The sequence below is a fragment of the Ictidomys tridecemlineatus genome, unplaced genomic scaffold (assembly GCF_052094955.1).
Source record: "Ictidomys tridecemlineatus isolate mIctTri1 unplaced genomic scaffold, mIctTri1.hap1 Scaffold_527, whole genome shotgun sequence".
In the NCBI taxonomy this organism is placed as follows: Eukaryota; Metazoa; Chordata; class Mammalia; order Rodentia; family Sciuridae; genus Ictidomys; species Ictidomys tridecemlineatus.
The window spans coordinates 199,698-217,134 of NW_027523469.1; the positions used below are offsets into that span (position 1 = coordinate 199,698).

The 17,437-nt window shown below is 33.5% G+C and overlaps 1 protein-coding gene across 1 annotated transcript in view; it reads left to right on the plus strand.

Annotated features, from left to right (window-relative positions):
- Positions 1 to 17,437, plus strand: part of LOC144373922 (inactive N-acetylated-alpha-linked acidic dipeptidase-like protein 2) — a 235,088-nt gene that overhangs the window by 193,044 nt on the left and 24,607 nt on the right. The window contains exon 7 of the mRNA XM_078036896.1: positions 10,381 to 10,579. Coding sequence (XP_077893022.1) covers positions 10,381 to 10,579 — 199 coding nt within the window. The remainder of the gene's footprint in view (positions 1 to 10,380; positions 10,580 to 17,437) is intronic.

The window sequence follows — 17,437 nt, forward strand, 5'->3', positions numbered from 1 at the left end:
ATGGTTTTATGGGTTTGGGACAGCTCTTGCTAAGTCTCTATAGTCTGAAAAAGCAGTAAAATTGCTCTGTAAGGGAGTGGGAGAATAAAGAACTATAAAAATGTGACAAGTTTATTGGGCACACTAAGGGTCCAGAAGAAATAGATATTTAAATAAATATATCGCCAGCTGTGGTAGAGCATACCTGTAATCTCAGCTGTTCAGGAGGCTGAGGCAGGAGGATGATCCATTGGAGGCCAGCCTAAGCAACTTAGCAAGGCCCTAAGAAACTTAATGAAACCCTCTCTCCATACAAAAAAATTAAAAATCCTGGCAGGGATGTTGCTTGTTGGTAAAGTATCCTTGCAATCAATCCCCAGGACCAAAAATAAAACAAAACAAATCGCAAAAAGAAATCTGTAATCATAAATGTAATTCAGCATAAGTATACATTTCTTCCAGCCTTCAGATGGACATGAAGGTGTAAAGAATAAAAGATTTCTTTCTTAACTCATCACCATGTTGATAGTTGTTGAAAGACAGATTGACAAGAACAAAGCCAACAGATTTATTTAATATAAATTTCATGTGACAGAAGAGCCTTCAGAAATGAAGGTCCAAAGAAAGAGAGAAATGATTATATTTTTAAGCTAATTTTAATGAAAAATAGACAGTTGTATAGGATCGTGGTGATTGTAGTACAGAAGGTTATGGCCTAATGATAATGAACTATGGAGGTGGGTGGTTACCAATGATCTGATCTGTTTGTTCAGATTATTCTCTGAATTCCTGTCTCTTCAAGGAAAAGAATGTTTCTTCCTCCAGGTACAGGCAAGGCATCTTTGATTGGAAAGTTTTACAACCTACTTCATAGGAAGTTCAGAGAATTCTTTTATGGCCTGCTTCAGGGGAAAGTAGTGGGAGACGATCAGAGAGAACTTCTTGTTTTTGATATTTCCTCAAATGTCAAGGTGCCAAACTTTGGGATAATGTGTCCTGAAACCCATCATAGGCATAAAGCCAAGAGGTTTAGCTTTAACCAGGACCAGGGTTTTTCTAAAAGGATAGTAAACTAGTTAGATCAAACTGAGATTGTATGCAAAGGAGTGTTTCTTGTGATGTATCACAACACGGTAGAACAAAGTGAGTCTATGCAGGAGTGAGAACAAGGAGGGGGAAGAAGAGCCCACATCAGGTCTTGGGCAATTCAAAGAATTGATTCTAGAAAGATAGGAAGGGTGGTCAGCAAATGGGACCCTGGAAAAGGAGAGTATGGATATTGGCAATGATAGCATCCAGGCCAGCGTGGGACCATGGGAAATGTGGCAAGTGGTCATGAAAGCTAAACTGGCTAATATGAATGAAGACCAGAATACATCAACATGGACATTGAAATTGCCAAGAATTAAGACAGAAGTGGTGGAAGAGGGAGCGACTGTGAGTCAGGAACTAAATTCTTTAGAGCATGAACAGTAACTTAGAAATGACTCAGAATATCCTCCAGGGGCCCATGATAGGAAGGGCATGGGAGAAATTGAGATCCGAGAGGACATTGTCAATAGACAAAAGCCAGGTTTTGACTCAAACAAAAAAGTAAATATCCTGAGAAGAGGCCACATTGATAAGCTTTTCTTCAGTAGTTACATTCAAGAACATGTCATTATGGGAGGAAAAAGACAAAATTAAAAAGCAAGACTTCAGTTTTTCTCCAAAGATTCCCTCCCCAGGTCCGGCACTGCTTTGTACAGATGAGGCTCTGCCTGAAATGCACGTTCTGGGTTGGATGAGCAGGAGCCCTTTGGCTTCTTGCTGTTTTAACAGACTGCTTCTGCTGCAGGTGAAGAGCTCTTCCTTTGGTTACTTCTGTGTTTTGTTTTCTTTTGATGTGAAATTCCTTGAATCTCTCTCTGTCACTTTCACTCAGAAAATGTGGCCAGTCTTTGAGGTGCACCCATCTTAAAAAATAAAAGCACACTAAAACAAAATGTAATAGATAATATGTTCAAAAAATTCCTTTTACCATGTCCTGGAAATGAATGAATATTTGATCAAAGTCCCATGGCTGATCCCCTTTAAAGGATACATTTTTGTAGTTTATCACTACCGAATTAAAATTATCATGGTCAAACATTATTTAAATGTTAGATAAATTGTAGGCACCTGTTCTATTTTTATTATAATGGTAATGTCTTTGTTTCTAAAATTGTAGGCACCTGTTCTATTTTTATTATAATGGTAATGTCTTTGTTTCTAAAATAGAATACTTTAAAGTACTAATTGTGAATAATGGACAGGATTTACCAACACCTAAATTAATATTTCATTTTTATCTACAATGATAGATAATGTCATTATCTAAAAAGAGTTTTCATATTGTGTTAACGGGAATATAATTTTACTGCTTAATACAAACTTAAGTTGTTGATATATTTTTTAGTTTGTTATGACAGTTAGCAGTGATTAGTCTTAAGTTGTAAATTACAGTAGGAAAAAAAAGTGACCTTGAAGGGCTGAACTATGAAATACTGTTTCTCCTTCCTGCAAAGTGTGTAAGGATGAAGGTCTCTGAAACCCAATTGCATTTTCAACAGTGTAATTTTTAGCCCTTGACAACCGGCCATCTTGTTTATTTATTACACTAGTTTACAGTAGCAGCAGACCATTCTCCACCGTTCTCACAACCACCCGAAAGAAGGATAATTTACCAGTGAATAATTTGTTTGAGTTGATTTATTGTGTCATTCTTGGAAGCTCATTTTGATGAGTGACCTTGGCTCCTAATATTTGGTCAATGCCAAACACATAATATAAAATGAATATTTATATGGGTTTATGAAGATAGAGCACAAATAGTAACTGAAAAGGTAACTGACACACTTCAGATATATTTGTGACAAAGAAAAGTTTGCACCAAAATGCACTGGGACTGGTTTGTGGGGTCAGAGGGAGGCATCAAGGAAAAAATTAAAGTATAACCATATCCTGGAACCTGAAGCAGACTAAGAAGTGATCTTAGTTCACTATTTCCCACTTTATCTGCTTTTTAAGCATAAAGCAACACTTTAGATAACAACTGTAGAGTTCTGATGCTTTTTGTTTAATATTTGCTATTTTTCTTTGTCAAATTTCTGAATTTTAATTATTTAGCATTATTATAAAAATGTATATGACCAAATAAAGGAAAATAAATTTTTATTTGATTTCTAACTCTGTATACATTTATTTAGTGCAAGCCAAAGACTTAGCAAGAAACATAATTTTGAATTCTATGGCTTGTTGCCACCTCCTGATTCTCTCACTAAATGTAAAATAGTTATTGGCAGCATTTCCTCTTGTTCTTTGAATAACTGACAATGCTGATTTGATCTGATTTTTTCTTTTTTTATTATCTCTGATAGTTCATTAATGCCCATAACTTTATTTTAGAAGGGACAGTATTTCAAAGTGATCCTACCACTAAGAGAAGCATTTTGTGTCTGTAGTTTCAACTTTTAAGTGTCACTGTTAACTCCTACAATCACAAGTGATATAGACATATCTACTGTATTTAATCTTCTTTTTGAGTAATATAGAATGAATTTTCCAACTGGTAAAACAAAGTTCTGTGCTATACAAATTGCATGTCTCCAATCTTGGTTTTAATTACCACAAATTCCAACTCTACACAGTCCTATGGATAGTGAGGGATCTGTACACTGCTTACCTCGTGCTCTGAACTCCCTAAGAAGCCCAAGGCACTCTGTTAGAAATCCAAGCAACTCCAAGAAAGACTTTGTTCCCATGGGAATTCTGAATCCTGCTAGATGGGTAGCCATTGGAACCTGAATTGGCATTTTGAAAACTGACCTTTAGGTCACAAGGAGTTCAAAGCATTCTCTGAGAGGTATCTTAACTTGCTTGCTTGGATTAATGAAGAAATCTGATAAAATATTTCTAACAACAAATTTAGTCTTGATGTTCAATATAATTTTGTATGAATTCTAACTGTACAGCTCTATTAAGAATTGTATTGCCTTTGTTGGTAATCCACACCTAATTCAGAAAAAGGACTTGAGACTATTGGATCTGTAAGAGAATCTGTTTTTTCTCCACATTGTCTATATTTGCATCTAGAAGGAAGCTTTTCTTCAACACCATTTCTTATATTTTTATCACATACTATCCCTTAATTATTATTCTAATATCTCTGTTCCTTTTCTTCTCCTTGGAACCTACTTCTTTTATTTATCTTCTGTCTCACAGTCAGCTTCTCTTTGTGGTCATCCTTTACTTACATGCTCACCCAAGTTTGCTCTTCATTTTTAGTTGCTTACATGTGACAGTATGGGGATTGAAAGCTGCTAGTGAGTTCTCATTTTTTGTACTCTTACATTATAGTAATGGTCTGTTGTTTGATGACTTTTCTCTCTAAATGTATTTTTAGGATAAATTTCTTTGCCCATGACAGTATAGAACCATAATTCTTTATTCTATGTATGCTGTCTCCCTGGCAACACTTTTAAAGTTATTTCTATTAAAAAATATTTTTTGCACAAGGTCCTGGATTTGATCCCTACCAAGAAAATAACAACAACAAAAAAAAAACTTTTTATCTTGGCTTGTAATAGAACATAAATACCCTTGCCCTCATTGTGATTAATTTTGTTTTAGCTCCTTTTTTTTTTTTTTTTGGTCTTTTTCTATTTCCTGGTTTAGCCAATACATAATTAAACTCACATATATTATTAAACATACAATTCCAGATTTCTGCTGCAGGAGGATAATGGTAAGAATAAACCACACATAAATGTAATTCATAAGAATGTTTTGGCTCATTCTTCTAAAGCAGCCAATAACTAGATCATTTAATCACAAATATATCACAGTGACATCTATGAATGATAGAAAGAGCCCAAATTTCACTTTCTGCACCAGGCTGACAGACTGGTAGAACCCGTGTCATGTAGTATATTGAAATCTTGCTAAATTTTTACTTGCTGGGGCCATCTAGATTATTGGAAAATCTTAAAAATTTATAAATATTTTTTGTCACTTTGTTAAAAAGAAAGTGGCTACCTGAATTCTTCTAAACCTGCTGATCTGGCATTTTTGCAAAAAAGCATTTCTATTGTATTGTTTAGCCAAATTATCCATTGTCTTCTGTATATAATATCCTGTATATACATGCATTATAAAATCAGTGTTAGATTCTATGAGTATCAATACTCCACTAGTTGACAGATTTCTAGCTTTACCTGAGTTTTGCTTGTATAACATCGTTTAGTAACCAGCCAAGGTGATACAGTGTGATTCATACTAAAGAAGGCAGCATGAAGAATAGAAAAATGTAGAAAAATGAAGGACTGTTGATTCCACTGGCTGAAATCATATTGGCAATTTTTTCTCTTCTCTTTAGTGATGCCACAAGATATTTTGAAGATGACATTAAATAACATACATTTTCCTCCCCAAATAATCTCCTATTCTGCTTTTAACCACCATATTATGTGCAACATAAATCATACTTTTTCTTGTCACTATAAATCAGTGAAGTCTAAGCTGTGATTGTGCAATTGTTAGCACCTTTAAAACTGTGATAAGCTCATCCATAGAAGAATAGGTACTGTGAAATACTTTAAAGAAAAAGGCTGTGTTTGTTTGATATAAAAATGTAGTTTTAGAGTATGACCAGTACATTTCACTCTTAATTTAAAATGAAATTGAGTGGGTTTTTAAAACTACAGCCACAAAATAGAACCAAAAGATAGAGAAATAGAAATAAACTAAAATCCAAAAAACTTTTGGAGTATAAAGCCCTGAAGAGACCATAATAATAGACAGTAAAATCACTCTTTAAAATAGGACTGGTATAAATTTGTCAGAAGTTGTAAAACAGACATAATACACAGGAGTTTATGCCAATGAAACTCATCACACGGTGAAGTGTTTCAGATGAGAGTTGGTGCCTGCAGGGCCCAGACCCTGGCAGGTGGGAACCTGGGTGACTCAGTGGATGCAGTCAGCCCTGCAGGTAAAGGCCTTATCTGGAAGTCATATGTGGATAGGAAGTTGCTGATCTACACTTGAAAGACACTTTGGGAGTACCTTCTGAGTCAAGGGAAGCACCTAGGCTATACTATCAAGGTCACTTTACAAAGCTCTGGCATTGTGACATTTCCACCTCACTCTAGCTCAGAACTGAGCTGGGGATTAAGTCCAATTTATAAATTAAGAAACTGAGCCTCAGAGAGACATTGTGTCTTGGCCAGATGTATACATTTAGTAAGTCCTAGGTCAGGCCTGAATCTGCCTTTCCTACTGCACCTGGCTGCCTCATGAACCACACTGTCTTGAGGGGAAGATCTGCAGTAATCATAAAAGTTGGCTGGAAGGCAGAGGATTCCCTGATTTGTTTCCTCCAATACACCTTTAGGTCTTTTCTGAGTTGACCTGTTCAGATATCAAAATCCATCTCAGTGTCCATTGTCTCTTTTATAATATCCACCTCCATTCTCTCCACAATAAGCTATGAGAGGAAAGTTTTATGTAAGAATTAGATCCATCCACTAGAAGGGTGAAGATTCAGGGAAGAAAGTAAGATATGAATATTGTTGTTTACAGATAAAACAACCTCTTTCCAATGCTTCAGTGTAGGTAAAATCCTAGGACTTTGAAGAGCTCGTCTTAAAAGTTTGATGTTTAGGTAAATTCATGATCTCAACACTCTAGATTCACTCCTTTACTGTGTTTAGTGAAATGATCATTTTCCCCAAACATACTGAAGGACAGTATTTGAGTAATTTATTCAAGACTGCACTGATAGAAATTATGTTCACTGGCCTCTTTTTTATCTGTCTTTGAACATTAAGTGCTTGGTGTTTAGAATCCGTACATATAACTTAAAAATAACCCTATCTAGGACAAATCTCTAGTTTCCAGTTCAATTTCTTTAGTCGAATGGACTTATTGTTTTATTAAACTTAAACTTCTAATAGCCTCTTCAATTCTGTGATTTCAAAATTCACTATGCCTTAAGTGAAATTTTACATATTAGTTTTTACAGCTTATTTGTAAGGAATATTTTAATTCAATTTAGTTTAACTTTTCATTACCTTGAATTACCTCTTCTCTTTTAAGTTTCTTTCTTTTCTTTTCCAACAATTGATTTGTTGCAACCAAAGTAAATTAAATAGTATTTCTTGTTGCTCATGATGCACCAAACATCTCCCTTGAATGATTTTGTGGACATGGTTTAACATAATAATATATCTCAAAGAAGGCATTATCTTATAACTCAACATTCCATCAACAAAATTTTTAATAAATAACTACCATAGAACAGTTATTATGCAAGCATCTGAAAATGCAAAGACAAAACATTTGCTGACCATGTGTGATTCTTTTCAGTCAAGAAAACAAGAGAGACAAGGCAAATGAGGATAAAAATATTGCAAATGCTTTGATGCTATGATAAAAGTACACAGTGCAATCACTTGTTGGTTGAATGAAATGCCTGGTACAGTTTCAGTGTCAGGGAAATGACAGTGCATCAGACAGCAAATTGGACATTCTACTGCAGGTCCCAAGGGGCACAAAAGATCAGTCCTTCTGGGTCACCAAGGCTCCAGTGAAGAAGGGGGCATTTCTTTCTGGATCCTGTTTAAAGGGGGAAAAAAAGCAAGCTCTTATTGCCAGAGAAATGGTAACTAGGAATTATGTGGAGAATTTATATATATATATATATATATATATATATATATATATATATATATATATATATATATATCAGAATGATTGAGGGTACATGGAAAGCAGAGATGCTTTTTAATTTGTAACCTTGAACCCTTGAAGCAATGCATACTGTACCTGTGTGGGGCAGGTTTCTATGTCAGGGTTCTTTGTGGAACTAGCTATTTCCTGAAGCTGTGAATTTTCTAAATCTGCTCCACCATGAAAGATAAATTCATTTAAAGCTAAATAAGGTAGAATGGTACAATTTGTCTCACTTGATTCAGTAGTAATGCCTTCAATTCTGTAGAGTATGTTAGATCAGAACAGATTTTTCTTTCTTAAATGGAAGACACTCAAGGATGTCGAAGTTGTTTTTTCTGTTGTTCAGTCTTTCAATTCCAGTGTACTCTGAATGTGAGTCATTCATCTTATGCATTCCTTGTACAGATACTCCCTCTAAGTTCGCTATATATTAACTTTGGTGAATCATTATAACTTAAGAAAAATCTTTATAAAATAAGTCTGAGCAACATATTTGGGATTACATTTGCACAATGAATAAAAATACTTGCTCCAGCAACCTCAAGTTTTGCTGTAAAATCAAACAAGATAATGAATGTGAAATGTATTTTAAGAATATCAAAGGCCAAAACTTTGTGGACTCCTACAAATGACTTTACTCATATTAATTTCAGTAAACAGGGAACTACATATTAGCTTCAAGTATCCTTTTTTTCTTCTACCAAAGTCTTTTACTAGGTTTGTGCATATATAATAAAAACAATTATTATATTTTCTGAAAATGCTCCTTATACCCTTATACCACTGCCTGTGTATCTCATTGTATCCTTTACAAAATGATTATATATTTACAAAATTTTATTTTATCATTAGCCTTTTTCTAAACATGCTTTATTAGATTTATTTAGTAAGCAATTATTGAGTGTCAGTACTCCATTGGACTCTAAAGAAATTGACATGTAAATCAGTCCCCATTAAATTTAAATGAGAAATAATAAAGATTATTTTGTTAGAGGTTGGTTATTCTATGATTCACCTATTCCATGCATCAGTACTACTTCTAAACTTATTTTCCTTTTCTTAATTTATTATTACTTTTCTGCAGTGCTTCTTAAATTTTAAGGTGCATAATTGGAGTAACATATTGAAATGGGGATTCCCAGGCTCTACCCCTAGAAAGATTAAGCAGACCTGGGGATCTGCATTTTCATGAAGTGTTTGGGGAGCTGGTGATCTCTTGGATTTCACTTGGAAAGCGTACTTACATGATGTGTCCTTTTGATCCAGGACTCTTCCTAATGAAGGCAACATCAGACCTCCTCAAATCCCTCCATCTGCCTGTCTCACTGTCACACTCTCAGACTGCCAATTTAGATTTTTCAGTCTGTATTCATTCATCACCCTGCCTTGAAATAGTCCTCTGTTGTGATGCACTGACCTTGTTGGAGTCACTTGTACCGAGTCTCCTGAGAATGACACCACCTTTTGCTTCACTTAAAAACTAAGAGATGTGGTGGAATGTCTGGAAGAGAATGAAGGAATGCCCCTGTCATGATATGACAAAAGAAAGAGTTTTAAAGGATGTCTCAAAACAAATCACCTGGGAACTGCTTACCCATAGGGAAAATCCTTTATATTTATTAATTAGTGAATCTTCATAACAATTCTATAAAGTAGGTTCTATCATTACTTTCATTTTATAATTAAAGACACTGAGGCTCAGTAACTTTATCAATCTCACTCAAATAGTATAGGGTGAAGAAGGAGTTTAGGTCTGGTGGACTGTCTCATTTAGGGTTCAGGGTCCATTACAGTTCTAGTGCTACTTTTCTCAAAGGAGTGACTTTGTGCACCTCTTGTAACCACCATTAGCATAAGAAGAACTTTCAGTAATTTGCAAAACAAGTAAAAGAAATAGAAACAATTCTCAAAAGAAAATCAAAACAAAACTGACACTACACCAGATAGTTTTTGATGCATTTTAAATTCAAAGATTTATTTCACTGTCAAATTACAGAAAATCTCTAGTAAAGAAAAAAAAAAGAGTACACATACATATAATGACATATAGTAATGTATTTCATGTTGTCAGAAGTGAAGATGACTCTTTTTATATTTTTCTCTTATTAGAGAATATTCCATGGTAAGTCTAAATACTTGAATCAGAAAAACTGGGTTTCTAATTGTGGACTGTTACTACCTTACTTGATGACCTATGAAATTTGCTTACCTTAATCCATTCTCAGGTTCTAATAAGGTGAATTGACAATGCAAGGTTTGGTAAATATGAAATAAAATAATTAAGTAAGTGCTCAAGATAATGTCTGTAATATAGCAATCTCTAAACAATCAGTACCTATTTACTGCTACTATGACTGGTAGTAATAAACTTAATTTAGTATTACTATGAAAACTAGGTTAGACAACACTTTTGGCAAAATGAATACATTATCAAAGTTTAATTGATGTGGAATCTTTTCCTTTTGATGGGCAAAATTCAAACACCTACATTCCTTTTTATGAAGTGACAGGAAAAAAAGTGAACTGTCACAGAAAATACACTTCTTCTTGGGTGGTCTGCCTAGTTTACAACTTAGAGTCACAATGGCAGAAGTGGACTTTGCTCCTTTGAGTGTGTCTCTTCTGAGATGGCTCATTTATCTTCCACAGGTGATCATCCCAATGCTCAGCACCTGCTAGCCATGGCATCACGACTTCGGGAGAGCGCTGAACTCTTTCAGTCAGATGAAATGCGACCTGCTAATGATCCCAAGGAGAGAGCTCCTGTCCGTGTTCGGATGCTGAATGACATCCTCCAAGACATGGAGAAGAGCTTCCTGGTGCAGCAGGTGCCACCGGGTTTTTATAGGTAGGATATTTATTTCCAAATGTATTTATTTATTGATTTTTGCCCTTGATTAAGTTGTTTTAATTTTTAAAATATGTATTTTCTGTGAACACGACACTTAAAAAAAATAACTATGAGGCCGTAACATCTACAATTTGAAGGCTATCCCTCTGCCAAAGAAAAGTTCAAATGTAAAAATAGAGAATAAAGAAAACTTATTTTAACAGTAACCATATAGAAAATGACTAAGAATATTTTTACATTAATTTCAGCATCAGTCAAATGTGATATGGCTACTGAAAAAAGCAAACAGAATTAAAGCTCTGTGGATATTACATCCTAGTCTGGATGCCTTAAGCATCTGAATATTTGGGTAACACAAGGTTTTTAGGATATTGGCTTTTAGGACAAAAGTTCTGTGATCCAACAAGCATCTAAGCTCCCTCCACATCTTAATTTCTATGTCAATAAAGTGAGACAGTAAAATGAAATCTTTTTATTAAAAAAAAAGCTTTTCATATTTCTGATGTTTGATAATTTCTCTTTATGATTTTAAACTCAAATTTACATTTAAAATCCATAGTTATATAATATCCTTTAAAAAAATTGTAGGTAATAAGGATTAAACCCTATGTCCCCAGTCCTTTTAATCTTTTTTTTTTTTTTTTTTTTTTTTACATTTTAAGGCAGGGTTTCACTAAGTTGCTTAGGGCCTCGCTAAATTTTTGAGGCTAGCCTCAAACTTGAGATCTTCTTGCCTCAGCCTCTTAAGCTGCTGGATTACAGGTGTCTACCACCATGCCCAGCCTTTATATAATGTCTTCTAACACTATGATCCAGTAAGACTTTGGAAAATAGTCACTTATTAAAATACTTTAAATGAACTGTATGCTCCAATGCATTCTTTAAAAGCATCAGAAATGGAGCATTCCCCTTGTTGAAAACACCTGTTTTTTTAAAAAAAACAGGTTCTTCTAGTGCAGGAATGGGAAACAGAAAGAACAAGGTACTTAAATAAAATGTAGTGATGGTAGATATTGTAATAAGAACTAAAGAGAAAAAGCAAACCACATAAAATCCAGCTTTATTAAAAAGCCCTTAGCAGGTTAGGCATGTTATGTTTTGGGATACATTTAGTAATTTTTTCTATTTTCTTAATTTATTAAGAAAAATTTAGAGGCTAATAAAAATCATACAAGATGAATATATTTGATATATGACAAAATAGTAAACTTTCCTCATTTGTTTTTCCTGGCACCTGCACTAGATATAAAAGACACCTCTATAAGCTAAGTTTCCCATCTAGTAAATTCTTTACCCTTTCAATAACCTGTATGTACTTAATTTACTTTATCAAGCATTTTTTAATAGAAAAGTAAGTATTTGCCTGCCCCTGAGTTAATAATGAGCAAACAAATGGTATTGTTTTTTTCAGTGAGTAATATTATAACAGAGTACATTTTATCCCAGCTGTACAGGCCTTGAAATGTTGATTATGAAATGTCCTGATTCATATAACAAACTTTAGGGATGAAAACTTACTGTGAAATATTTTGATATTGTGCTAAACTTTTGCTACTGTTTTTAAATGGATATATATCTGACATTCTTTTCCCGAGTTCAAATGCTAGATCATATGAATAACTGATATTTAGCTTCATAAGAAAACTGTCCAATTTCTTCCCAAGTGGCTCTACCATTTTACATTCTCACCAGTAATAAATGACACTTTTGGTTGTTCCACATTCTCACCAAAATTTGGTATTGACGGTGGTTTGGGAAATCACTATTTTAATAGTTATATATTGATCTGTTCTTTTGAACTTATAGTTCTCTATGACACATGATTTGCAACATCTCTTTGTATGCTTATTTTCCATCACCATAGCTTCAGCAATGAAATATCTGTTGCAATAGTCTGTCCATTTTTTGAAACTGAGCTGTTTGTTTTCTGGTTGTTGAATTTTAAGAATCCTTCCTGTAACTTGGATATAACATCCTATTATCGGATATATGTTTCATAAAGAGATTTTTATATCTTTGCTGATATAAAGTTTGTTTAGTTTTAATGTCATCTAACTTATTGGTTTTCCCTTCACACATCATGCTTTTTTGCGTTGTATGGAGAAAGTGATCGTCAAACCCAAGGTTACCTAGAGTTTCTCCTACGCTATGTTCGAGAAGTTTTATTATTATGTGTTTTGCACTTAGGTCTATGATCAGTTTTGAGTTTATTTTTGTATATAAGTTTTGGCTTATATATAAAATTTTCTTTTTCTGCACAAAAATGTTCCATTGTCGCACATTGTTTAGACTCCACCTTTCTTCATTGACTTGCCTCTGCTCTTTGGTCACACAATGTAGTTTTAATATTGCCTTTTGCCGGCAGCATCTTACTAGTTCCCAGTAGAATAGCTTTCAGAATTAAGAATGCCATATAAAAGTGATACTGGAGGGGCTGGAGTTGTGGCTTAGTGGACGAGTACTTACTTCCTACGGGTGAGGCACTGGGTTCGATTCTCAGTACCACATATAAATAAATAAAATAAAGGTTCAACAACTAAAAAAAATATTTAAAAAAAGAAAAGTGATAGTGGAGAAAGGGCATTGTGCTTGGGATTTACAAAAGTGAGAAGACGTTTGAGCATTAAAATGTGTCTTTTCCATTCAGATGACCTGCAAGCTAATTAGTACATGAGAACCAGATGCTCATCTCTAAAATAGAAAATCTCAATAGGCTGTTAATATTAACATAAAGTGAGATGAAATGAGAATAAGATGTGAGATGATTCATAATAATAATAATTCATAATTACAAAATAAAATAATTGTATATCATTATGCTGTTTTTATTCCTGACTATCTAGTGTTCTCATTTCCAAACCCTCTTTTCCATAAAGCCTAGGGAGAGATATTGTTAAATTAAATGACACAAAAGGTTCTTTACTGCCAGAATCACTATAGTGAGGTACATATTTCATTTAAATTTTAAAATATATATTATATATTTCTTTCCATTAGTAAACATTTGCTAATCACCTACCATTTGAGAGATTTCCATATTCCACAGAAAGTAAAAAAAAATTGGAGAGAGGGGATTGAATTAAATATGGAGTTAAAAAAAGAGTAAACAGATTATTTGAATATACTAGCTTCTAAAATAAATCAAGGTACTTTAAAAAAGAGGTTAAAAACCATTTTTTAAAGTGTTCAGGGAATGTCACTGTAAGCATTTTGGTTTCCTGACACAGAGTTTGTTACATGTATTAATGTTTAAAATTGGAACTACTTTTTAGAATTTGGCATCAGCCATTTTGTGATTGAAATGTTATCTTGTGTGTGTATTCTTCCTAGCTTATTTTAGCAAATTTCAGCAAGATTCCTGGCCTTGTCATCAATTATTAGGTTTACAGGCATGCATTCTTGAGGCTGAGGTTGTATCTATTATTTCCTTTTTTTCATTCACTGATACATTCAGTCTATATAGTCTTTAAAGTTAAATATTACCAGCTCCTTCATTTTAAATGAGTGGAAACAGAGACTTTTGATTTGAAAATTTTAAATGTTCGACTAGAAACCATGGGATTTCAAAACTGCTTTCTGCAAAAATGATTAGCAAAGGTTTTCTGTTAATAGGCAGCCCAAATATAGGGGTCCTAGATATAGCAATATGAACTCATATTCATGCATTGGGGTAGAATATCTGCATAAGATCACACATTTACTATGTTTACACATTTAAAGGATAGCAATTAGAAAGAAGTAATTTCTCTTCCTTCCTATTCCCCTTTCTTCCCACCCTCACACATTTCTGCAGCATCAACTGTGGTTAGGCAGAATTTTAAGAGAATTTTACCAAAGTTTAAGATATTTGATGTGGTTTGGGGGAGAAGCATCAAAGTTTACCATTGCAGTGGTTCTAATTGAAGGATATAGGAATTTGAGAAGGAAGCAGACATGAGCCAGTGTCTAGTAATGGGTACCAGGTAGAAATGGTACTTTTAGAAAAGTGAACATCTTAAGCTCCATCATTAAAACTGAATTAAAGTCTAAATGTTACCTTTAAAAGAGATCCACTGATTAAGTTATAAAATCATCCTATTCTTTCAAAATCTGATTTTTTTAGTTACATCTTGGTTAAGTAGAATGTAGGAGTCTCTAAGTAACTATATTTCTAACATTATTTCTCCAAGGTTACATCAGAGTACACAAAGATGGCTATAATAAGTGACTTAGGGAACACGGACTATTTGTAAGTTGGGGGACATTATGTCCATGTGCCTACACATGTATCCTTATGAAAGATGTGGCAACAGGTTTATGATAAAGTACATTCTTTTGGAGATAGCCAAAATGGCCTTGTGAAAGTTCAGAGGACCATTTCAAGCTAATCCAGGTCAAGGCAATTTTTTTGTTGTTGTTAGAATCCCTGAAAGCAGGAAAATAGCAGTGTAAATGTCAAGATGCTTCTGCCTTGAACTAAGAATAAATAAACCAAGCAATCCATTAAAAGTAGTTTTCAAACACATAAGCTACCAAACTTTGTTTTAAAAAAATGTTAGAACTATTTATTCAAGGAATGACGTTACACAGAATTATTTAAAAAACACATTTCTCAGAAACCCTGTGATCAGGTTTCTAGCTATACATTCAGTATATACATTTGATTTTAAGTAATTTAAGATATGAAAATCCAAAGCCCCAAGCATTTCAGAATAACAATGATCTCATTATACAGTTTTCATGGTGTTTTAATAAGAGTTAGTTATGTAAGTACTAATAAAACCTTATGTTCAGTTTTTGATTGGGATAATGACTACTTTGTTCGGGTTGTACTCTTTCTTTTAGTGAGGTGTGGGTGGTCTGAATGGAACTAAAATCTCACCATTGTTTCTCCTGTCATTAATTCTATCAGCAATGCCTCTGATTTCTTTAGGCTATGAAAAAAATAACTAGTGATTAAGAATTACCATAATGCTTTAAAAATATTTTTAATAGCCACCACTTGCACAAAAGAGTCTATGTATGAATATGGATCATTGTCTGCACAATGTAAAATTTCCAAAAGGAGGTTGAATACCTGGCTTGTACACAAAATTTTTACATTGATGCTCATTGTATACATTCCCTTTTACATTTTTATGAATAAGTGCATATGTTAGCTTTATAGTTACATATCCCTTTCATATTTTAAAAGTTTCCACTTCTATAAGGAGCAAAGAAATAAAAAATAAAATTCTGAGTTTTAAGAGAAACAAAATTAACATACTGAAATTCTGCCTAATCTTTTGTAATCTCTCTTTTTATTAACATTAAAATAAACCATGCATACCATACTGACAGAAAATATTCAGATGCAATTTGGTTAGACATGTATCCCCTTATTTAAAAAGAGAGTGTTCAGTTTATAAGCGTAATTAGTCTTCAATTCAGTCTGCCACTATCAAAATAGAAACTCATGTACATATTCTATTTGGATTTTGTAAAAATAGCTCTTTCAGGTTTGAGGTTTCTTTCCATTTAAAGTGAGGAGAAACACTATCTTTGACATATTAGCAGGTCAAGACACATTTCCCAATCTGGGGCGGGGGGAGTGTAAATTGGATTTCATGTTGCATTTAATAATATTAAGACTGATAATAATAATGATTCCTGTCACAAAGGGTGATTTACTTGTACCAGGTGCTTTGCTGTACATTTGTATATGCATATTGCCAGTAACACTTGTAAAAATCCTGTCAGATTGTTTTAGTTTCCCCTTATACAGATGAGAAAACTGAGGCTTTGGGAAAGTTAATATGTAGAAGAATTAGATTTGAACATGGAATGTTTGCTTTAAAACCACTGCTAATTCTACTAGATAGTCACCCCTAATATTTGACCAAAAATTTTGGTAGTTTACTCAGCAGTCAGTAAAAATTTTAGACTGCTAATATAGTCAAAAATTGTATAAGTTCAATTTTCTTAGGTGCTCATTAAATTTAATTAGTTCTACACTTCTGGAATTGCATCTTCTAACCCTGATGATTGCAAAAATGCTTTTGTGAGGTGCCAAATCTAACCCTGCTTCTGGGGAAAAGATATGCATTATTATCTCAAATCAGTAAAATTGCCTTGTCCCCCAATATTATTCTACCCCTTATGTTTCCATAAACCAGATGCAAGGGTAGGGAAATTTCTCTGATAAATCTCATATATCATAGTTGGATACTTTTTTCTAACCTAAATAACTGTATTTTAGGGGAGAGATCACTAGGCTAAGAATTTAGAGATGTAGATTTGAGACCCAAAAGGGCCACTTATCAAGTTGCCCTAGAATCTTCCACTTGTCTTCCATGTTATTCTTTTAGACAATTATGTAAGAGATAATAAAGCAGTGTATCTGTAAGTTCATAGAAATATTAGTTGTGAAAATATTTAAAGCTAATAATGAATTGATTATGATTTTTTTATTGCTGATTTCTTCTCAATGCATTTCAGAGAAATAATGATTTCATTGAATGTAGATAAATGATAAAATCAGGTTCTACATTAAGGATTTTACCACATGATTTTCTCTCCTTTATGTTATCTGATTTTACTATCATCAACACAGCATTTTCATGTTTACAATCGTCCAACTAATTTAATATGATCCAAAGAAAATTGAGAGAAATGATCATGCTCAGTGTTTTCTTTGTAACCACTGAAGCACAAAACATCTCCTTTTGCTAAAAATGAAAGTACTCATAGATTGCATGTTTAATGGATCAAATGCTCAGGAATTATTTTGTTCTTAACAATAGCTAAATTATTAATACTCTCATTTTCTTCCTGTAAGAAGTAGATCTTTATTTCATGAGTAAGTAAATATGTAGTAGATATAGTGTATTGAGACAG